Source organism: Bubalus kerabau, chromosome 17 (genome assembly GCF_029407905.1).
Source record: "Bubalus kerabau isolate K-KA32 ecotype Philippines breed swamp buffalo chromosome 17, PCC_UOA_SB_1v2, whole genome shotgun sequence".
In the NCBI taxonomy this organism is placed as follows: domain Eukaryota; kingdom Metazoa; phylum Chordata; class Mammalia; order Artiodactyla; family Bovidae; genus Bubalus; species Bubalus kerabau.
In genome coordinates this window covers 46,721,367-46,745,114 of record NC_073640.1, presented here as the reverse complement: position 1 = coordinate 46,745,114, position 23,748 = coordinate 46,721,367, and the positions used below count along the sequence as shown (strand labels likewise).

The window sequence follows — 23,748 nt, the reverse complement described above, 5'->3', positions numbered from 1 at the left end:
AAAAAAAGGAAAATAAAACAACTCAAATAAACTAAAAGAAAACAAAACTGAAAAAGCATGAGGACAGTCTACATACATATACAAAATCTTACATTAGGGAAGGCCTTTAAAAGACAAAATGTAAACCACACCACCACCACCACCAAAAAAAACTAGTAAAATTGAGTGTACCAAAAATTAAAGTTTCTATTCAACAAAAGTCGTGTAACAGGTAACACTCTAGAACACAAAGGATGACTATCCAGAATTATTTTTTAGTTTCTAAAAATCTTTTTATAAATTTTTAAATGTTAAAAAAAGGGGGGGGGGGGGGTTGGGGGATGCTTCTCTGGCAGTCCAGTGGTTAAGACTCTCTGCTTCCATTGCAAGGGTCACGGGTTTGCTAATCCCAGACCACCTGACCTGACTCCTGAGAAACCCATGTGCAGGTCAGGAAGCAACAGTTAGAACTGGGCATGGAACAACAGACTAGTTCCAAATTGGGAAAAGAGTAAGGAGTACGTCAAGGATGTATATTGTCACCCTGCTTATTTAACTTATATGCAGAGTACATCATGAGAAACGCTGGACTGGATGAAGCACAAGCTGGAATCAAGATGCCAAGAGAAATATCAATAACCTCAGATATGCAGATGACACCACCCTTACGGCAGAAAGTGAAGAGGAACTAAAGAGCCTCTTGATGAAAGTGAAAGAGGAGAGTGAAAAAGTTGGCTTAAAGCTCAACATTCAGAAAACTAAGATCATGGCATCTGGTCCCATCACTTCATGGGAAATAGATGGGGAAACAGTGAGAACAGTGACAGACTTTATATTTTGGGGCTCCAAAATCACTGCAGATGGTGATTGCAGCCATGATATTAAAAGATGCTTGTTCCTTGGAAGAAAAGTTATGACCAACCTAGACAGCGTATTAAAAAGCAGAGACATTACTTTGCCAACAAACGTCCATCTAGTCAAGGCTATGGGTTTTCCAGTGGTCATGTATGGATGTGAGAGTTGGACTATAAAGAAAGCTGAGCACCAAAGAATTGATGCTTTTGAACTGTGCTGTTGGAGAAGACTCTTGCGAGTCCCTAGGACTGCAAGGAGATCCAACCAGTCCATCCTAAAGGAAATCAGTTCTGAATATTCACTGGAAGGACTGATGCTGAAGCTGAAACTCCTGATGCAAAGAACTGACTCATCTGAAAAGACCCTGATGCTGGGAAAGACTGAAGGCGGGAGGAGAAGGGGACGACAGAGGATGAGATGGTTGGATGGCATCACCGACTCAATGGACATGAGTTTGAGTAAACTCCAGGAGTTGGTGATGGATGGCGAGGCCTGGTGTGTGGCAGTCCATGGGGTCACAAAGAGTCGGACATGACTGAGCAACTGAACTAAGCTGAACTGAACAGGGAACTAAGATACTACCTGCATGCCTCACAGTGTGGGCCAAAAAATTTGTTTTTAATTTTTTTAATAATAATTCCTAATAATCAGTAAAACAGTACCTAAAAATCAGAAAAACAGTCTAACAGAGGACAGAACATTGTGAAATGTTCAGGAGCACGTTATTCACAAAGGAGCCCACAGGAAACGCTGAGACACAAAGCAAAGGATACTCAGCCTTGTTACTGATCCAGGAAATGCAGTGAAGATGACATGCCATTCTTCACCCATCAGGCTGCCAAACATCTCCATGCTGCTTGTAGCTGATGTAACAACAAGGTACTTTCACAGTTCAAATGGATAGAGCCACTTTTGACAACAGTTTGGTGGCATTTATTCCTTGCTTCTAAGGGCTTCCCTGGTGTTTCAGAGTGTAAAGCGTCTGCCTGCAATGCGGGAGACCCGGGTTCAATCCCTGGGTTGGGAAGATCCTCTGGAGAAGGAAATGGCAACCCATTCCAGTACTCTTGCCTGGAAAATTCCATGGACTAGATTTATGTTAAAAATGGGAAACAAAATGTGTGTATACCTCTGTGTGTGTGTGTGTGTGTGTGTAGTTGTGTAAAAAAGTCTTCAAAGTTACAAAGCAACTGACAACAGAGGGGACTGTGGAGAGGAGAGAGATTTGGGGAACTGGTCACAGTTTTACCTGTAAGATTTGAATGTTCACAGCAATAATATATTTACGTATTACTTATGCAATTAAAAGTTAACTTTATAAAAAGCTGAGTCAATACACAAATCTATCATTCCTGACATTTGCCTCTAAGCAAACATGGCAAGGTTTCAATCCGCCTCTGCGCTGCCTACCGTCTCAGCAACTCCTGGGGTGACAGGTCTGTGGGCCCTTCTTCACTCTGGCTGTCGCTGCTGTCTGTACTCTCAGAACTACTGCTTTTCTCTGATTTTTTATTCTTTTGCTTGCCTTTGTGCTTGTGTTTTCGGTGTTTCTTTTTCTGAAAAAAAGTAAATAAATAACTTTAAGGAGAACAAATAGGTGTTTCCATCCCTTATTCAGCACAATTACAGGCTAATGAGGCATTTGGTTGCTGGAGTCATTCAAAAACAAAACCGAAGCGCCTTCCTTGGTGGTCGGTCCAGTGGTTAAGCAAGAAGGAAAAACTGGGCGAAGGTTAGAGGACAGCACACAGGCCGTTGAGAAACAAGGGAGTTTGGTTTTCAAACTTGTCAGCACCAGTTCCTTTCCTTTCACTCCAGGAGAACTTCTCCTATCTTCCATGCTCAAGAATCCTGTTTTCTGGGAGCTAAAAGTGGAGCTGTTTCTAATCAGTTCTCCTACTGCCCAGACCACTGTGGGAGCCCAGCACTAACGTTAACTGAATTAAACGTCTGCACCATAATGCAAAAGAAGATACTGATGTTGAGGTAAGGGCTGTCAATGGTGTTCTTCAAGTGTCCCTCACTTCAAATGACAAGCTACAGACCCAAGTCTCTATTTGTAGTGATGACAAAGTAGTTGAGAAATATTCAAACTAATACCTTCTTTTTATATTGAATAATAATCAATATTAAATGCTCTTATTATTTAATTAAACAATTATTTTATTAAAGTTAGTAATTAACTGTTTTATTACTTAATACTCAACCATTATTCTAAGATATTTATTTATTTTATTTTCAGCTGCATAACTTGTGGGACCTTACATCCCTGACTAGGGATAGAACCCAGGTCCCTGAAGTGAAAGTGCTGAGTCCTAACCACTGGACCACCAGGGAATTCCCAACTCTAAGATATTAAATGTCCTTATTTCCTACTTTTTAATGTTCATGAATTAAAAAAAAAATTAAGTACAATGGAATAAATTAAAATATTCTGTCTGAAAGAAAAACAAAGTGTTTTTGAAAATCAAGGGGTTACACTGAATTGATATTCAGTCAAGTCAGTGAGAGACCTGTGGCCACATCCCTCTTTGACTGGCTTCCTGGAGGCTGGGACATCTGACGCCACACACCCGGAAGTTACTCACCTTCTCTTTCTTCCGTCTATGCTCTTTCTTGGTCTTGTGTTTTTCTTTGTTCTTTTTATGTTTCTCTTTGAGAGGTGCCTCAAGTTTTTGACGTGCATCTGAAACACAGACGTAATAAAGACATGAACTAGAGACACCCATGGGGAAAAAAAGGCTAAATTACTAAATTCAATAATGACGTAGATAGAATGTTTACCATTAAGGCAGAACTCCAGCCCTACCTCACTGGTAAACAAGCAGATTAGCGTGTCACACTGTAGCTCTATATTTAGAAACTGCCAGAAACCTCAACCTAAGACCTGTTTGATCCAACTGGTGTTTGGCCACAGCCTTATCTGCCAGATGAAGATAAAGTCAGACTAGAATGCCTACAAGCTTTCTGTAATTTAACATCTTTGGGTAAACTCAAAGACAGATCAGAATCTGCATCTGGCTCTGTCACCAGCTCTGTGATCTTTGACATGTTGTTAAACCTCCCCAAGTCTGTTTTCCCATCTGAAAAAAGGGGTAAACAAAAATCCCTATCCCCTTAGGGACATAGAGAGGATCAGAAGGGACCATAAACATGAACCCCAAAGCCATAACTGCCAGCTCCTCTGAAAGCCTCCTCCCTTTCCAAAAGCACATTTCATATGAGCTCGTCTTATAACTGGAAACACTAAAAAATTAGCATCAAAAGAACATAGTGTACATGATCATTAAAAATGACTAAACAAGTTGCATGAACTCAAATTCTCCATCTCCAAATTCCGACCGAATCGTTTTCATGAACTTCCAGTCATCAAACCAGCAGAAAACTATCCAGAGTAGAAACACTGTAAAACATTAAATCAACTTTTATCTACTAAAAAAAAAGGTATTTCACAAATACAGTTTATTTTTCAAACCAGGTTAACAGATATCTGCAACTTTCTAGTATTATGTTTTGGTCAGATATTTCCAAATTTGACCTCCCCAAACTTTTTTTTTTAATGCTAGTTTTTGGAAAATAACTCATAGACCAAATTAGGTTATTAACTATTACAAGGATATCAAGGGCTGTTCTGGGAAACAGCCATAAGTAACTTAGCTTTCAGGTACTGACACATGTATTTTTAAACTAAGGATCTGAACAACTATAGAGATGAGAAATACATTCACCACAATTTTTCAAGACCTCACACTTTTTACTCCTCTCTGCTTTCTATCATTTCTTTGAAGGCTGGGTTAATTAACCAAACCAATATGTGTAAGTGGGCACTACAGGAAACCATAAAGTAGGTAAGAGAATTTTATGTCATTTATACATCTGGGCCCTATTATCAGATGTGTGTTAACCCAGCTTTCAAAGAGATGATAAACCAGTATAAACATTTTAATGTGAGAAGTCAATTTAAGCTGGCAATAAACGGAAGTTGTCGACAGACACTGGGAGAGGAGGATAAGCTGTATTTACTGCTGAAAGGATTAGTTTTATTTATTTATTTTTTTGCTACATTAGCCAAAGGATTAAGAAAAAAAGTCTCAGAATATCCTTCTCTCTACAATTCCTGTTCCATCTTTGTGTCCTAGATTTTTAATTTTTTTTTTAAATTTCTATGCTGCTGCTGCTAAGTTGCTTCAGTCGTGTCCAACTCCGTGCGACCCCATAGACGGCAGCCCACCAGGCTCCCCCATCCCTGGGATTCTCCAGGCAAGAACACTGGAGTGGGTTGCCATTTCCTTCTCCAATGCAAGAAAGTGATACTAAGGACCCTTCTGTTAAAAAGAAGATTGATGGTGTCTGAGACCGAAGAGCAGCTACTATCATTTAGGTACAAGGTGGAAGCACTGATTTTCCAGGTGTGGCTGAGAACAGATAAGCGAGGAAGAAATGTATATATTTGGGCGGCCCCGTGCTGGATTATGTTGGTGGGTGGAACGACGTGATTAGAGTTGTCCTATCCTAGGGGGAGATTCTGGTGTCCATGCAAACGGATGCCGCAAAGCACTCTCAACTCACTGGGGCAGAAGACTGGGGGCAGCCGTGGGCCGAACGCCTCTCTTTCATCTATCTGCATCTTCTGAATCGGGAAGAATGGTGCAGGCTCCTGGGGTGCTGGCTCGCTAGCTGAAAAACATCAGGGTATTAATTACATACACATGCCAAACATCAATGTACTTGAGTCTAAAACTATTTTCCCCAGATAACATGTGCTTTTCTTCAGTACCCCACTTAACCAGCTCACGCCAAATGCTGAGGATACAGAGAGAACGTGCAGGCCCAACCTCTGACCTCATGGACATTTGAGCTGGGATGTTGGTTACCCAAGGACACCTGCAACCAGGTGCCCCAGTGGCTGTACCACCGAGGTGGTGAGGGTGCTTGTCGTGCACACTCACATCACCGGAGACCTAAAAGGCTGAAATACATCCTTGAGGGAGGGCCATCTCAGGAGAATAAAGACTTAGAAACAAACAGGATGTCAGACTGATCAAGCTCAGAAGGCTTCACATCACTCAAATTGTCAAAGAGCAGAAAAACTGAATATGAACAAATTATCATGTTCACATTAATAATCTCATTTTTAAAGAAGAGATGATTTGGTTTTCAGAGATAAGAGAGAAAGATGGGGCAAGTCTAGAAAAATATGTATCGAAGTGTTGGTGGTTATCTCTGGGAAAGAGGGATTCCAAGAGACTTAAGCTTTCTACAATTCTAAATTTTTAAACTTTTCAAGTAACATATAATTGTGTAATTAAAAAAATAAGTTGCCTTTTTTTCACAGAAGAAATTAATAAATAGGCTGACATTTGTGGTCACCTACAAACAAACAGTATCTTATATCTCTACATAACTTTTTTGGGTAAAAGCCCTTAAAAATTATACCTAAGTCCACCACAGACTGCCAAGGGCAAGAAGAACACTCTAAGACTGAGATGGGAAATTCTGTCCACCCACCCAAGCATCTGAAAAGTCTCCCACCCTTGCAGATGGCCCCCAATCCTATGCCAGAACCTCTGGCTGGGGTAAACAGAACAGGTAGAATAGGCTACTAACCAAGCATCAAACTTCTTATAATGAAAACAGACACCACCTACCAAGTGCTACTTATGTGCCAGGCAATGCCCATCTGACAGGTGAGCCAGAGCACACAATCTGCCCTACAGAGAAGAAAGCAGAAGAACCCCTGTACATGTTATGACCAAATGTTTCCCACTAATCCTGGCATCTTGTCATCAACCACATGGAAAAAGGAAGTTTTTTTTAATGAAAATTTTACTATTTTTTAATTCTTCTCAACTAGCACACATAGGAAAATCAATATTATCAAACATAGCCATTCTAACGATACACCATAGATTTATGCTAGAGAGGAGGGAAAAAAAAGAACTCTGCTCCATCTCAATTAAAAATGCAAAAGATTATGAATGAGTGAGTGAGTGAAAGTTGCTCAGTCATGTCTTACTCTGTGACCCCATGGACTAATGTAGCCCACCAGGCTCGCCTCTGTCCATGGGATTCTTCAGGCAAGAACACTGGAGTGGGTTGCCATTCTATAAATCATATAAATATTTTTGGATCTGTCTACTAAGGAAAGCAAAAATAAAAAAATAAGACCTAATTACACTAAAAAGCTTTTGCATGGCAAAGAAAACCATCAACACAGTGAAAAGACAACTGAATGGAACAAATGTTTGCAAATGACATGACTGATAAGGGTTAATATCCAAAATATTTTAACAGCTCATACAACTCAACATCAAAAACATTTTATAAGTAAACAACCCAATTAAAAAATGGGCACAAGACCTGAAGAGACATTTTTCAAAGAAGACATACAGATGGCCAACAGGCATATGAAAAGATGTTCAACATCACTAATCAGCAGAGGAATGCAAATCAAAACATGATGAAAAAAAAAAAAAAAACAAAAACACAAGATATCACCTTACACTTGTCAGAATGCCTACCATCAAAAAGACCACAAATAACAAATGTTGGTGAGGATGCAGAGGAAAGAATTCCTGTACATTGCTGGTAGGAGTGTAAACTGGTGCAGCCGCTGTGAAAAGTAATACAGAGATTCCTCAAAAAACTAAATGGAAATATCATATGATCCAACAATCCCACTCCTGAGTATATTTCCAGGAAAAAAAAAAACAAAACAAAACTCTATTTTGAAAAGATACATCTGCCCGAATGTTAACAGCAACATTATTTATAATAGCCAAGATATGAAAGCTACCTAAGTGTCCATCAACAGAGGAATGGATAAAGAAGATATGGTACACACACACACAAAAACGTACACAGGAATATTATTCAGCCATAAAAAAGGAAAATTTGCCATTTGCAACACCATGGATGGACCTGGAAGGTATTATGCATAGTGAAATAATTCAGACAGAGAAAGACAAACACAGTACATTATCACTTACATGGGAATATAAAAAATAAAATGAATGAATGAATGTAACGAAACAGAAACAGACTCACAGGCACAGAAAACAGTCTAGTGTTTACCAGTGGGGAGCGATAAGGAGAGAGGGGCAAGAGAAGGGTAGGGGATTCAGTGATACAAACTACTACATATAAAATAAGTAAGCTACAGAGTATTCCCTGGCGACCCAGTGGTTAGAACTCCGCACTTTTACTGCTGAGAGTGCGGGTTTGGTCCTTGGTCAGGGAACTAAGATCCAGTGAGCTGCAAGGTACAACAACAGCAGGAAAGCTACAAGGATATATTGTACAGCACAGGGAACAGCCAAAGTTTTAGAACACCTTTAAATGGAGTATAATCTATAAAACTTTTGAATCACTATGTCATATACCCGAAACATAATATTGTAAATTAACTATACTTAAATAAAACTTGTTTTAATTTAAAAAACACGAAACTTAAAAACATCATCAGTTGCTAATTATCCTGGTTAACAATTGATACCAAATGAAGCACAGCTTTCCTATAGACACCCTTGTTTTCTTTTTCAGATTCCAAAGTCTGAAATATTTGACATACCTTGTGCCACAGATGATGCTTCAACCAAGTCAGTCTCTTGGGAACTTCTGAAGTCTGCTTCCCTGGTACCCTCCTGATCATCCTCACTGTCACCTTGCTCATCCTCAGAGGACGAAGACTTCTCATCAGAGGAGCTGGCAAAGATGGCCTTGAATAAGTCCATGGATGGGCGGCTACCCTCTCCTTCAGTCTGTGAATCCACATCTTTGTTCACTACCTGTATTGACAGTGAAATAAGAATCAGAGGTGAAGAGGCAAGGATGAAAAGAGCTACACATTCTAGAGCATGGCTCATGCACACGCACAGGTGCTCATGTCTAGACTCATGTGTGTGGGGCTCCATATCCACACATTTGCTAACTAAACAATGATCACTCACGTATTATCATTTTGTGGTACTTTTCTGATTCAATACCTGTAGACCACGCTGACTGGTAGAAGCAGCTGAAACCTCTCACGGAAATAGGTCATTAATCAGAACTGCAAAGGACCCAGAAAAAGGCAGCAGGGACTAGCACAGCACCTCTGTCCCGGTTCCAAAAGTCTATCTGAGGCTTCTATGGTGGTCCAGTGGTTAGGAATCCACCTTGCAAGGCAACAGACACCAGTTCGATCCCTGGTCTGGGAAGATCCCACATGCTGAGGAGCAACTAAGTCTGTGAGCCACAACTGCTAAGCCCACGTGCCCTAGAGCCCATGCTGCACAACAAGAGAAGCTACCGCCGTGAGAAGTAGTAGCCCCTGCTGCTGCAACTAGAGAAAGCCGTTGTAGAGCAACGAAGACCCAGCACAGCCAAAAATAAGTAAATAAATAAAATAAAATAAAAAAAAGTCTATCTGAGCCTTTAGAGGTCCAAACATGAAAGGTAGTGAAGACAGTGTACTCATTAAAAGGTGCTGAAAACTGGGGACCTTCTCATTTGGATAGCAAGATCAAACCAGTAAATCCTAAAGGAAATCAATCCTGAATATTCATTGGAAGGACTGATGTTGAGGCTGAAGCTTCAATACTTTGGCCACCTGATTCGAAGAGCCAACTCATTGGAAAAAGACCCTGATGCTGGGAAAGACTGAGGGCTGGAGGAGAAGGGGGTGTAGAGGATGAGATGGTTGGATGGCATCACTGACTCAATGGACAAATTTGAGCAAACTCCAAGAGACAGTGAGGGAGAGAGAAGTCTGGCCTGTTGCAGTCCCTGGGGTTGCAAAGAGTTGGACATGACTGAGTGATTGCACAACCACACAATGGGGACAGTGCGAGGAACACACTGACGAAGTGGTCCTGGAGCTCCCCTCTGCAATTACAGGTCACCCTTCCTAAAAGCAGCCAGGATGGAGGGTCAGGCTAGTGACTTTGTACATACCCCATCCTATAAACAGGGACAAAGGTATGAAGAAGGCATGGTTCCCACATCCCAACAGCTTATCACCAGACAGACATGGGCGATCTAAAGTGCTACGTGTAAACAGCAGGCACAAGAGTGGCTGAGATCAGAATCCACTTCAGTCCTTCCGTGTTACCACTGAAGAATGTAGGTCAGGAACAACAAGAGGCTCTGTCAACGACGCACATGTGCTATACATATACACACACATGCTACATGCCCCGGGTGGGCCTGGACCCTACCTGGTGGAGCTCTCGTTCTCGGCCAGTAGTCCCTCCCATATCCCACACCACCTCCAATTTCTGAAGCAGAGTTATAAACATGTGAAGAAAACCAATACAAGATGGAGTTTGTGACTGTGTAAAATCCTTTCCCATAGAAAAAAATTAAGGATATCATTGCCCACTAAAAATAACCAGGGCACCTTGGAGTAAGGACTGACTCTAGAATTGGGGCTGAGATATAAAAAGATGAGCTTAGAACACCTAACTGTGCCCAGAAAGTGAGGACACGCTCACAGCGTAAGAGGGATGTGCCAACGGCACACAGGAGCCAAACTGAAGGGGCTTCAACTAACCAAACCGGGACAGCTGGAGCATTAAAATAAGTTGGGACTCCCCTGGCAGTCCAGTGGTTAAGACTCCATGCTTCCACTGCAGGAAGCACGGGTTCAATTCCTGGTCAGGGAACTAAGATCCCACACGCCACACAGTGTGGTCAAAAAAATGACAGGACTCGATTATCCCTTTGGGTAAAATAGGAAACCATGGGTCCACAGTGATAAAAATAATTTGATGAGGGACAGGGTGTTTATATATTTCAGAGCTCTTCAATTTGTATCAAAAACAAAGTAAAAATAATAAATAAAGAAATGTACTTAACTACAAAAGGGAAAAGACCAACTTCATAGTGGAGAGGTCCAGCAGATACCACCTTACCTGAGCAAGCAAAGTGAGAGTCAAGAACAGGACAAATCAACACCATGCGCCACTTTGGCAGGGCACACTGAGACCACAGCGGCGCCCCTTCTCAAGTGTTCCTGCCAAAGATGCAGGCGCGGGTCTAATCCTAAGCAAAGGCCAGATGAGCCCAAACTGAGGACTATTCTACAAACCACTGGCCCGTAACCGTCAAAAGTATCGAGATCATGAGAGTCAAGGAAAGACTGAGGAACTGTTCCAAGACTGAAGGAGACTAAAGAGTCGTGGCAGCTCAATGCAGCGGTGATGCTGCGCTGCACTCTTTGGCTGTGAAGGACAGCTAGTGGATCTCAAACGGGTTGGAGGACTGGGCAGTAATAACACATCAATGTTGACTTGCCGATTGTGATGGATGTTCCGTGGTTGTATAAGAGAACGCCCTTCTTGGGACTTCCCCAGTGGTCCGGTGGTTAAGAATCCTTGAAATACAGGGGACAAGGATTTGATCCCTGGTCAGGGAACTAAGATCCCACATGCCGCCTGGCAACAAAGCCTGAGAGCCATAACTAGAGAGACTCCGTGCACTGCAACGAAAGATCCCACACGATGATGAAACACAGATCCTGTGAGCCACAACTAAGGCCCGATGAGGCCAAACAAACACACAAAAAGAGGATGCCCTTCTTTAAAAGAAAACGTGGGTGTGATGGGGCATCCGGCTGGCAATTTATGCTCAAGTGGTTCAGGAAAAAAAATTATCTACACTGTATCTAAACTTTCAAGATTGTTTCAAACTTTTCAAAGTTATAAAAATGTCAGGAGAGAGGCTAACAGTGAAGCACAGGAAATCATAGCCACAATTCCCTATAAAAGTCATGTATTTGGTATTTTTATGACAAACCACAAACACCAAAGTCACATGCATGGACCATTACTGAATGACCGTTGTTTGCAGACAGTCCTGACCTTGAATAGTGTCTGTATTATTAAATGTCCCTTGGGGTAGGAAATGGCAACCCACTCCAGGATTCTTGCCTGGAAAATGCCATGGACAGAGGAGCCTGGTGGGGTATAGTCCATGGGGTCGCAAAGAGTCGAACACGATTGAGCAACTGAGCAAATATGCACATTATTAAATGTATATGAGTATATAAGACATTCTACACTTAGATAGCCACAGAAGATGATTTTTTTGTTTATATTTTTTCCAGAATATAATAGGAGCTGTACTGAAATTAAACAATTAACAACATACACCAAACACACAACAACTACATCTACAAAGCTCCCTAACCACCACCACCCCCACCTTCCACCAAAAGTGTGCACATTCACAATTGTGGTGATTCAGGGAAAGAAATTAAGTAACTCAAAGGGGAAGAGACCCTCCTACGGGTCACAATCGAATAACCAAAAAAGCAAGAACCAAGACATTTCAGCCAAAATTATCTAAATACTATCGCAACATCATTTGAGAAAATCTAGAAGGCTTTCTAACCCAATGACCATATCACAGAGCCAGAACCCCTGGGTTTTATACCATTAAACCCCAAACAGCATGGTTCCAAATCCATGGTGGCATGGGGGATGGCTGCTGCTGCTGGGCTCAACAGGAGGGGGACCATTTCTTCTGACCATAGGAGCTGTGGTTCCAACAGTCTGGAGTGAATGTCACTGCTGTCTTCCCTGGCCTGCCCTCCTGCCACTTGACTCCAGACAGAAAAAGTCACAGGAAGTGCAAGGCAGAGCAAGGAAACAAAAGCCCCAACTTTCTGACTGGAGGACTTAAAGGGCATGTCAGCAATATCAGGAAGAGGAGGAGCTGGATAGGGTGATTCAGGGTTAATGAGTTTCTTTCTGCCTCACCTCTGAGCTCAGGGATCTGATTTTGAATAGCAAACCATAGCCTTTGATAACAGAACTATGGCCAGATCCCAGACCAGCCACAAGGAACAGCACATACGGGAAAGATCTGAAGAGTACTATAAAGGCTTTGAAAACTGGAAGAGCATTTCAACCAAGATGAGTTAGAACTTGTAGCCTGAACCTAATTAGGTCCATTGTCCACTTAAGCAAAACAAAACAAAACATCGAGATTCTCCTTAGAATTTAAACAAGACCCAGAATCTCATAACATTAATATTCAAAGTATCCAGAATGCAATCCAGCCCTGAATAGGGAAAGTGTTAGTCGCTAAGTTATGTCTAACTCTTTGCGACCCCATGGATTGTAGCCTGCCAGGCTCCTCTGTTCATGGAATTCTCCAGGCAAGAATCCTGGAGTGGGTAGCCATTCCCTTCTCCAGAGGATCTTTCCAACCCAGGGAATGAACCCGGCTCTCCTAAGTGACAGGCAGATTCTTCATCATCTGAGCCACCAGGGAAGCCCCCAAAGCCGATAGCACCTGATATTCCCAGGCATTCTCGCATCCAAGTACTAACCAGATCCCTGCTCAGCTTCTAAGATCAGATGAGATCGGATGCATTGAGGGTGGTATGGCCAGAGACAAAACTTACTTGGTACACAAACAAACAGGAAAATCTCAACTTGCAAAAGATAATCAACAGATGCCAACCTCAAATGACAAAAATCAAAATGACAAAAATGTTGGAATTAGAAGATAGATTTTAAAGCAGCTATTATAACCATGCTCCAAGAATAGAGACAAGCAAATGAAAAGATTTTTTAAGTCTTAGCAAATAAATAAAAGATATAAATACAATAACCCAAGTTAAAAATTCACTGGATGGACTCAATAGCAGAATGGAAATGGCAGAGAAAAGACTCAGTGAACTTAAAGACAAATCAAGAGAAATTATCTAATGTAAACAGAGGGGAAAAAAAGATTGAAAAACAGAACAGAGGTTCAGAGACCTATAGTATAAATTCATTTAATGTCATCAGAGTCTCAAGAGAAGCGTGAGAATGTGTGCAAAAAAATGTATCTGGGGGAATTCCCTGGTGGTTCAGTGGTTAGGTTCTGCAATTTCACCGCTGAGGACTTGGGTTCCATCACCAGTCAGGAAACTAAGATCTCATAAGCCACTCTGTGTGGCAAAAAAGAATTTTTATAAAAGAAAAATATTTGAAGAAAATAATAGCTGAAAATGCCCCAAATTTGTTCAAACACAAACTTAAAGATTCAAGAAACTCAGCAAACCCCAAACAAAATAATCTCAAAGAAATTCACACCCAGATACATCGTTATCAAACAGCCAAAACCGAAGACAAACTGAAAATCTTAAAAGGAGTCAGAGGAAAAAAATCACATCATTACAAGGAGAGGAAGAACAATGTGAATGGCTGCAGGTTTCTCATCAGGAACCACGAGGCCAGAAGGAGGTGGTAGAATATTTTAAAAGAACTGAAAGAAAAGAACTGTTGACCCAGAATTCTACATCCAGCAAAAATATCCTTTAGGAATGAAAATGAAATACAGGATATTCTCAGATGAAGGAAAAGGAAGAGAATTAGTTGTTGGAACTGCTCGGAAAGAAATGCTAAAGGAAGTAAGGAAGGAAATGATAAGGGGGAAACTTGGAACTTCAGGAACAGAAATGGTAATATCCAAGTAGATCAAACATATTATCTCCTCAGCAGTTCTCTAAAATATGTATAACGATGGAAAGCAACAATTTAAATATTGTCTGCTGAAGTTTTTCAAGAATATATATATATATTAATATGTAGCATATAAGACAACAACATAAAGCAAGGAGGGTAAAGGGATTGTACCTTCCACTCAAAGTGATAAAATATCAATTCTAAATACATGGTGTTAAGTATGTGTATTGTAACTCCTAGGGCAATCACTGAAAAACAGAGTAAAAAATTAGACAAATTAAAATGGAATACTAAAAATTATTAAAGTAATATGAAAGAAAGTAGTAAAGGAGAATCGTAGGAATGAAAGAGAGGGAACAGAATACAAATAATAAAACTACAAACCAAAATCCAATTATATCTACAAATAACATTAAATGCAAATGGTTAAAACATACAAAGATTAAAACACACAGATTATCAAAATATATTTAAAAATAAAAGACCCAATAACAATGACATGCTGTTTATTAAAAACCCACTTTAAATGTAATGATAAAGAGTAATATTACATAACGATGAAAAGGTCAGTTCACCAAGAAAACGCAACAATTCTGGGAACCCCCTGGCAGTCCAGTGGGCAGGACTCTGCACGCTCAGTGTCAAGGGCCTGGTTTCAGTCCCTGGTTGGGGATCGATCCTGCACGCCTCACAGGGTGGCCAATAAAAACATAATACCTCTGTATAAAACAATCCTCAGTGTGTACGTACCTAACAGGAAAAGTTTCAAAATACAGGAAACAAGCACTTGGGAATACAGTATGGCAATTTCTTACAGTGACATCTGTATGTACATATTTCCCACCAATCCCACAATTAGGTCTTTACCCTAGAGAAGCGTAAACTTATGTTCACACACAAATCCACACATGAATAATTCACAGCAGCTTTAGTTATGATAACCAAAAGCTGCAAACAACTGTAAGTCCTCAAAGAGTGAATGGACAAGAAGCTGTGGTGCATCCATACAATGAAATATTAAGCAACAAACAGGGTACACACCCAGTACTGAGGAATCTCAAAGGCATGATACTAAGTGAAAGAGGCCAGTCTCAAAAGGCTATTTATGTATATTGCCTGATTCCACTTATATAACATCCTTCAAGGAACAAAACTATGGAGACTGAGTTGAGAGCAACGGTTGACACGGGTTTAGGGTGATGGGAGGGTATGGCCACAAAGAGACGGCATGAGGGAATGTTTGAGGTGATGGTAACTCTCTGCATCCTGATTATGGTGGTGGTTCCATGAACTTATGTATGTGCAAAAACTCATTGAACTGTATGTTTTTCTAAACAGTCAAGTTTAAGGTATGTTAAAAATAAAGTAATTTTAATGAGGCTATTAGAAATAAAACCAACTTTTTATTAAGCTCAACTTTTAACTATTAAAGCAGTCTTTTTTTTTTTTTTTTTTTTTTTTTGCGGGGTGGGAGCACACCTCACGGCTTGTGTGATCTTAGTTCTCTGACCAGGGATTGAATCTGAGCCCTGGCAATGATGGTGTGGAGTCCGAACCACTGGATTGCCCGGGAATTTCCATAGCAATAATTTTTTAAAAGCCCAATGAATATTTTCTCTATAGTCTCCATAAAAGGGAAACTTGTTACTTGAAAAAATCATATTTTCTATACAATACACTGAGTTTTGTTTCAGTGTCTGACATTCAGTGAAAGCCAATTCAGGTAGAGATGTTCATAACCTCTCCTCAAATGATTAAGGCTATGTCTGAAATTGTTGAACTGCAGAGCAGACGTACACAAACTACAGCCCATAGGCCAAAGCCAACCCACTGCCTGTTTTTGTAGTTTTCCTGGAACACAGATGAACTCATTTTTTTTTCCATATTGCCTGTAGTTTTTTCGCACTCACCAGCCAAGGTGAATAGCTATGGTACTGTATGGCCCACAAAGCCTAAAATATTAATATCTGGCCTTTCACAGCAAAAGCTTGCTTACCACTGCTATCGAATAACAGCAAAGCATCACCACTGGGAAAGGCAAAGGCCACAGTCAGCCTGGCAAAGAGAGCTTGAAAGCCCTGAATACCTTATTCGAGACTGATTCCGTCGCACGTGCTTCCTCTTTGTTTACTAATGGACTGGGCTCTGGTTTAGCTGGACCAACTTTTGATCTAGCCAAACTTAAAAATTCACTAATGGAATCTTCTTTCTTTTCTTCTTTAGAAGTATCCCATCTGGATGGTTTTCTTGATTCTGAAAGGTAGGACATAGACCTAATGTCAGAAATAGCAAGCAAAAGGCAAGCTCTACTTATGGCTCTTTAATTCATTCAAGAACATCAGTGAGCCTCTACGGTCCAAGCACTGTGCGAGGTGGTAGGAATGTGGCAGATGCTGAAGCAGAGCCCCGATCACAAATGGTGTACACCTGGACCATGTCAGCATGAGCTGATGTACTCATATAAACAATCCTTTTAACAGGAGACTTTGCACTGCTTGTACCCTACGGGTTAGATGGGTAGTTGAACGGCTTGTACCCTTTACTTCTGTCTTCCCAGCAGGGTAGGGGCTGAGACCACAGTCAGCCCATGGACCTGGGGAAGCCCTACTCACTGTCGGAACCTCGGTGCTGTGGAACTTTTTCACTTGATGCTTGAGTCACAGGTGAGGAAGCTGTCTCAGGGATCGTCAGAAAGTTGAAGACTGAGTATTTGTCACGTTTCACTCTCGGTAAGCCAACTAAAGTTGAACTGGGGGTTGAAAAGGAAACATATATATAATTTTAATAACAACTGCAAGGATAAAATCAAATTCCTGTGAAGCTGCTCATCTCCTGTTTTTCACCAGCAGCCCTTCTACTTGACTGAAAAGATCCCTTAAGATGTTTTTGCTTCTCAAAGCAATTTTAGAATTTGGAATGTCTGACTTTAGGAGTCAGGAGTTTTTTCTTATTATAGTAAGAGCCAGAATTTAACTCTGACAATGGATTTCCATGAAAAAAAAAGTTCCATTGCTAAAAATATGCCTAAATTTTCTGACAAAATCTCTGATTCAATTGGATATGCTTTCTTGCCATGTTTACAATCAGATAAGTTGTTGAATTCATGTAACAAATCAGAAAACATAAGTTTCATTTTAAATGTAAATTCTACGTGCAGGATTAAAAAGGTGACAAATTAGACAGACATTTTGTTTTTGTAACTTGACATATCTGAGTTTCCTATCTTCAGTACAGAATAAGGTTTGCTAAATGGAGGTCTGCTTATTTTTTAGTAACAAAATTAAAACAAGTTAAATCTGCAAAGTCTGCAGTTCCAAGTACTTACAAGTAAGTTCACCTAGAAAAAGGAAATTTAAATGAGTATGTAGGGGGAAAGTAAGCTTTAACACAGGGGCATAAGTACTGACATAAAGGCAGGTTTATCAAACTTACTCTGGATAAGGGTCAGGGACATTAAACCTCTTACACAGAAGCTTGTCAGGGTGCCACTCAAATGTGTCTCGGGTAAGCTTCCCAAACATCTTCATCTTTACAGCCGACTGCTTGTCACTGACGTCATTCTGGGAAAAGACAGTCATCTGTTTCATCAAGTGGCCACACAGCTGGCCTGCTTCCCCATTTACAAGTTTTCAAACAATCTCCCAAAATTTCAAAACAGCTTATGCTATATATCTGCTAAAGTACACTGGAAGTTAAAAGAACAAACCTATTTCTTATTCTATAGTGCCATGTATATTTTGATGCTTTTTACCAAAAGATTTAATGTATCTGGCTACATAGTGTTTTCATTTTAAAAATTCAGCATTGTAGGAGGTACTTCCCTGGTGGTCCAGTGGTTGAGAGTCCACCTTGCAATGCTGGGGACATGGGTTTAATCCCTGGTTAGGGAACTAAGATCCCACATGCTGTGGAGCAACTCAGCCCACGAGCCACAACTAGAAAGCCCATGTGCTGCAACTAAGATCTGAGGCACCCAAATAAATAAAGTAAATAAATAATTTAAAAGAATTAAAAAAAAAATTCAGCACGTAGGGAATGGTGGCAACAGACCTCTTGGTCCCGAGGGACTTCCACCTGCTCAGAATCGTCCTCCTCCTGGGCGTGAGTGAACCGGGAGGACAACGTCGAATGGGAAGACGCATAGAGCAGGGCTGCCCGGGCAAACTCGTCCCGCTCTCTGCCTCGCTCCCACTCTGTCATACCGGGATCCAGACAGCGTTCCAGAGCATCTATGGGGGAGAACAAGGAACTGCTTCACTCCTAGGAAAAAACGGGGAACTTCTAAGAGAACAAATTGTGCACGCCACTGCAGAGTTCATCCCAGGAAACACAAATCGTTAGCAGCCTGGTTCTGAAGAGCATGGCACTGAGGTACTTGGCGGGTAATTGTGCTCCCTTCCTCAAAAGGATGTTTTTATCCGAAGCACCAATAGTCTACCATGGTGAACAGTTTGATAACAAAATAATTTGTTAAGTAAATGTTTTATTAACCCCCCAAAGTGATGCTTTTGTTGAATTCTGCCTCCTGCATGTAACAGAGAAAAATATTGGGAGACAAATGCTTGATTCAGTTTTCAAAGCCAGTAACTTATTTCTAGTTCTAGACAGTGAAAATTCATCCGTATACTGTATTTCAAAATTTGAGCAGAAAACACTTCTTTCTCTCTCTTTTTTTTTTAATTCAGCAAGAAAACATCAGGGATGTAAAATCTTGGCACAGTACACAAGGATATGCTTTGAAAAACCAACCCCTCTAATTTGAGGACATGCTCTCGTAGGACTTCTGCGTATGTGAGCAAGCTCGTGCCTCAGCCTTGCCATATTTACTTCAAAGATCACAGAGTAACTTTTTTCCCATGCAAGCGTTCAACAGCCAACTGTCTTTGTAAGTCAAACTTTAGACTATGATTTAGAGCTACATGGTTAAGATCTTAAGACAGAGTGGAAAATGACCTTGTTCTCTTGGCAGGAAGTGCAACCCTCACACAGAAGTCAAACATTTGCAAACAGAAAATGGCCTGTAATTTAGCATTAGCCAAGGCACGCTCTCTATTTAAACAGCTATCTTTGGGACCCGAGATACAGAGAAACACAGGCTAATTGTTCCTGCTTTCTTAGGTCAAGAGCCAGGGCCTTGAACCTTTTCAGTGTTCACAGCAGGGCAAAGGAAAACTGCCAGAGCAGGACACCTCAGTTCTGAATCTGGGCCTCGGGTCAGAACAGCAAAAACACTCCCCCTGGTGACACGTGGGACACCCCGGCCTAGCACCCACCTTTCTGACCCCGTTTCATATTCGCTAAAAATTCTTCATATCGTTTTTGCTTTTCTGGATCTTTAGCGAAAGGTTTGAAGTTGCTGGTTCTTGTGCTGGCCATCCCTCCACTCAATGCCATGTGCCACGAGCAGTGTCCGACGTCTGGAGACGAGGGCTGCGGTCTGCTGCCTGCGGCACTCTGGGCCAGGCTCCTGGCCCTGAGCTGAGCGGCTTTAAGGTCAGTTGCCTGCTTCACTTCTTTGAGTCTCTCTTTATCTTTTTGGGACAGAAATTCTAACACTGAAGTGGGTGTCCCTACAAAGAAACAAAAAGAGAAAGAGATTAGATATGTTGTTAAGACATCTATATTCACATTCCTTTGCACATATACATTTGCAATATCACAATTTTATGTAATTGGAGGGGAGTATTTTACATGCAGTGTCATCTGTATTCATACTGTCCCTATGGACTAGACAGGAATAAAATAACGACACCTCCGTTTTAAACTTGGCAAAAGTGGGGGCCAATACTTTGATGTTTATCAGGACAACGAGTGCTCCTAGAGAGAGGGACCTGACACTGCAGTCTCGGGGCCTCCATTAGCATAAGCCCGGGCTCAGAGCACGGTTACCCGTCATGCACTAGTATCAAAAATGCCCACTGAGCATCTACTCCATGCTGGGCCTGGGGCTGGGAGAACAACACATACGAGGTCCTGCTCTCACTAGTGAGGGAGACGGATCCTAAAGAAGCAAGAATCAACACCAGAGGACTGCCATGAGAGGAGGACTATGGGGGGAAAAAATAAAAACGGAGTGACCTAGATGAGAGGACTGGTCGTAGGGGGAGAGAGAGGATAATTAACAAACAGTGGGCAGGGAAAGCCTGGAAAGTCTCTCTAAAAACACAATATCTGAGGTAAGTTCTAGTAAAAAGAAGGAGCTGGGAATTCCCTGGTGGTCGAGCAGTTAGGACTCTGCACTTTCACTGCCGAGGGCCTGGCTTCAGTCTGTGGTCGGAGAACTAAGATCCTGCAAGCCTCACAGCAAGGCAAAAAAAAAAAAAAAAAAAAAGCCAAAACAGGAGAGAAAAGAGAGGCAGAGGCAAAGTAAAGGCCCCGAGACACATCACGGTGGCAGGCTCAGAGGGCAGGAGGGGGTATCACAAGGCTGGACCACAGTGGGGTTCAGGGAGAGTGGAGGAGGCTGTGGCCTGAAAGGCAGGCAGGGTGGGGTCCACAGGGCCCCGAGAGCAGTAGGGGAGGATTTCAGGGGAGTAGGAGGGGAGTCATGTAGTTTGGCGGCTCTTGAAAGGAACTAAGGAGGCAGGGAGGAGGCTGCTGCTGCAGTGATCCAGATGAGAGAAGGTGGGCGCAGAGAGCAGGGTGGCAGCAGTGGGAATGCAGAGAAGCGGACGGCGTCCCCATGCCCAGTGACGGCAGACCGAGAGGACTTGCTGAGGGCCTAGGTAGGGCAGGGGAGGCAGCGGAAGAAAGGCGCTGAGAATTAGGGTTCCCGTGTTCTAGGCCGGGCAGGGGGCCGCTGGTGGTACCACTGACTGAGAAGGGGAAGGCTGGAGAAAGAGCAGCTTTGGGGAAGGAAGTGGGGAACCAAGAATTCTCATTTGGTCTACTGTATTTGAGGCTCCCAAACCAAGTCCAAGTCCATCTCTCAGTGGGTGTTTGGGCTCCAGCCTACAAGGGGATTCTCCATATCTATTCATCCGTTCAGACACACTCACTCCTCTCAGGCTTTCAGGAAAAGACCCACAGTACCCTTTTCCCCTGAGGAAAAGAAACCATATGTTTCCAGGCTGTGCAGAAAAATGAAGATACACATGGCCCTGGTCTTCACCTCATTCTTGGACAACTACCAAAAGTCTGGAAACTGCTGCACTTAAGACAGGGCTTAGAATTTTAATGACACAACTCAAACTGATGATGAAACAGCAAGTACTAAGTAGAAGCTGTGTACAGTTAAGTACGCCATTCACAATCAACAACTTTTATTCCCATAGCCTGGGAATACAAAATTATGTAAAAACTTCAATGGAAAAAGGACTTTCCGTTTTGCTTTGGGTAGCTCAGGTTATTATAAACGTCATGATTTTAACCTTCTCTGTGGCACATACCTTGAATAGGCGTCTCTCCTAGCAACTCTCCCCGCTTGCAGGCATTCAGCTGGTGCCTACTATGTGTCCCTGGGTCATTTATTGGCTTCCCGGCTGACTCTGATAATACCTGAAGTAAGTGGGAGTTCTCTGAGGTTGCGGCCACCACGGGTCTGAAATAATGCACTGGTCGATAGTCTCTTGGCAATTCGGGTGGTGGATAAATCTTAAAAAAAAAATACAATAAAGCAAAATTCGGAATATACAGGCAGCAAGGCGATGACGTTTTACTGAACCAAGAAAGCTCATTACATCTGGGAGTTGTTAATCCCACCCTTTCCTAGGCAGGGCGGCAGCCCCAGGAACAGCCTGCCCAAGTGCCCAGGCAATACCCATCCTGGATGTGGAGGGGCATCAGAACCACCCTGTTCACAAGGTCAGACATTTTAGATATCACCCCGATCATGCTTAACAGAGATGCCACTGTGCGTGCTTTATATCATAGGAACAATAACGATAACTATGATAACTACAGTTAATGCAACTGGTTCACACGGAGAACTGGTCCACTGTGAATTAGAAAACTTAGAAAAGTATGATTCATGGCCTAGCTTTTAAAAAATAACTTTAAATAAGTTTTTTTTTCCTGTAATCTCTCCTATTTTAATGTTCAAAGAGTATAACTGATTAAAAAATGTTATTAGGGTGCTAGAGATATATTTGAAGAGTACTATGTCTTGGCTTAACTTAGTTATTTTTAAATTCAGTATTCTTTTTCTGGTTATGTTTCAGTTTCAAATGGGAGTTTCAGGCCTTATTTTTTTTTTTGATCAAAAAAATTTTATTTAATTTCAGTACTTCACTGAAATTAAAGTACATTTGGGACTCAGGCATTCCTGATAGTGGAACAGATAAGCTAAACGAAAGCACTAGACATTTTAAAATTACTGCTCTAAATGGTCTTCCTTGCTCCTGGTCTAACAAATACATGTTTAAGGACAGTCCTATTTAATCCATTTTCTAGATTTTTCAGCTACCTGGCATTCTGAGCTCTGTGATCAGTGAATCACTGAATGTTCTCAGCTCCAGCCGCACACTGCACTCACCTGGGGGGTTTAACACTACTGGTGCCTGCATTCTGTCCCATAAAAAATGTCAGCTGTGGTTAGAGTTCCCCAAATTTCCCAGGTGGCTGTAAGGTGCAGCCTGGGGTGAGCACCTGGTCCGATGAGAGTCATGAAAGAGTGCTATGATTATAGTTACCAAATCTCATTTTTATCATCTTAGCCTGACTGTCTTCTCTGAAAAACACAGACTCCCAAATCAGCCAGGAACATTCTGTTACCATGACACAAAAATCCAGAAGAGTGTGGCAGAAAAGAAGTGTGTATATACACGACTCTTCTTCATTCTCCTCTACTGCATTCAAGGGCTACCCTGATGGCTCAGTTGGTAAAAGAATCTGCCTGCAATTCAGAAGACCCTGGTTCTATTCCTGGGTCGAGAAGATCTGCTGGAGAAGGGATAGGCTACACACTCTGTAACATTCTTGGGCTTCCCTTGTGGCTTAGATGGTAAAGAATCTGCCTGCAATATGGGAGACCTGGATTAGATCCTTGGGTTGGGAAGACCCCTGGAGAAGGGAAAGGCTATCCACTCCAGTATTCTGGTCTGGAGAATTCCATGGACTGTATTGTCCATGGAGCCGCAAAGAGTTGGATACGACTGAGCAACTTTCACTTTCCCTGCATTCAAAGCATTTCACTCCCTCTGCTAAATCGTTGCTCTGTTTCGCCTCTGGATGCAGAGCCTGGGTTTTTAGGAGCAAATTAGAAAACCTGCCTGTCCGTGAGAGGTTCAGTGCACACAATCCCGCTCTGAATTGTTCATGCCCAAAGCCCTCTCCAGTGAGGAACCACCAGTGTCCTTCTCTCCATTTATACATCCTGCCCACAACACTGGGTTTGTCTGTCTAGCTCTCTCAATGAGCAGGAGCTACTTGGAGGCCAAGACTTAGTCTTGAGCACTGAGTAGAATAAGTACTTCTAGGCCATTTTAAAGATTTGTTTTTAATGTGGATCATTCTTAAAGTCTTTATTAAATTTGTT

General features: G+C 41.8%; 1 protein-coding gene across 1 annotated transcript in view; it reads right to left on the bottom strand.

The window, feature by feature from the left end:
• Nucleotides 1–23,748, bottom strand: part of GPATCH1 (G-patch domain containing 1) — a 55,017-nt gene that overhangs the window by 2,958 nt on the left and 28,311 nt on the right. Inside the window, exons 10-19 of the mRNA XM_055552347.1 lie at nt 21,662–21,866; nt 19,547–19,843; nt 18,324–18,502; nt 17,706–17,833; nt 16,886–17,022; nt 16,360–16,526; nt 8,405–8,621; nt 5,404–5,511; nt 3,423–3,520; nt 2,245–2,390 (exon numbers count right to left, since the gene is read on the bottom strand). Coding sequence (XP_055408322.1) covers nt 2,245–2,390; nt 3,423–3,520; nt 5,404–5,511; nt 8,405–8,621; nt 16,360–16,526; nt 16,886–17,022; nt 17,706–17,833; nt 18,324–18,502; nt 19,547–19,843; nt 21,662–21,866 — 1,682 coding nt within the window. The remainder of the gene's footprint in view (nt 1–2,244; nt 2,391–3,422; nt 3,521–5,403; nt 5,512–8,404; nt 8,622–16,359; nt 16,527–16,885; nt 17,023–17,705; nt 17,834–18,323; nt 18,503–19,546; nt 19,844–21,661; nt 21,867–23,748) is intronic.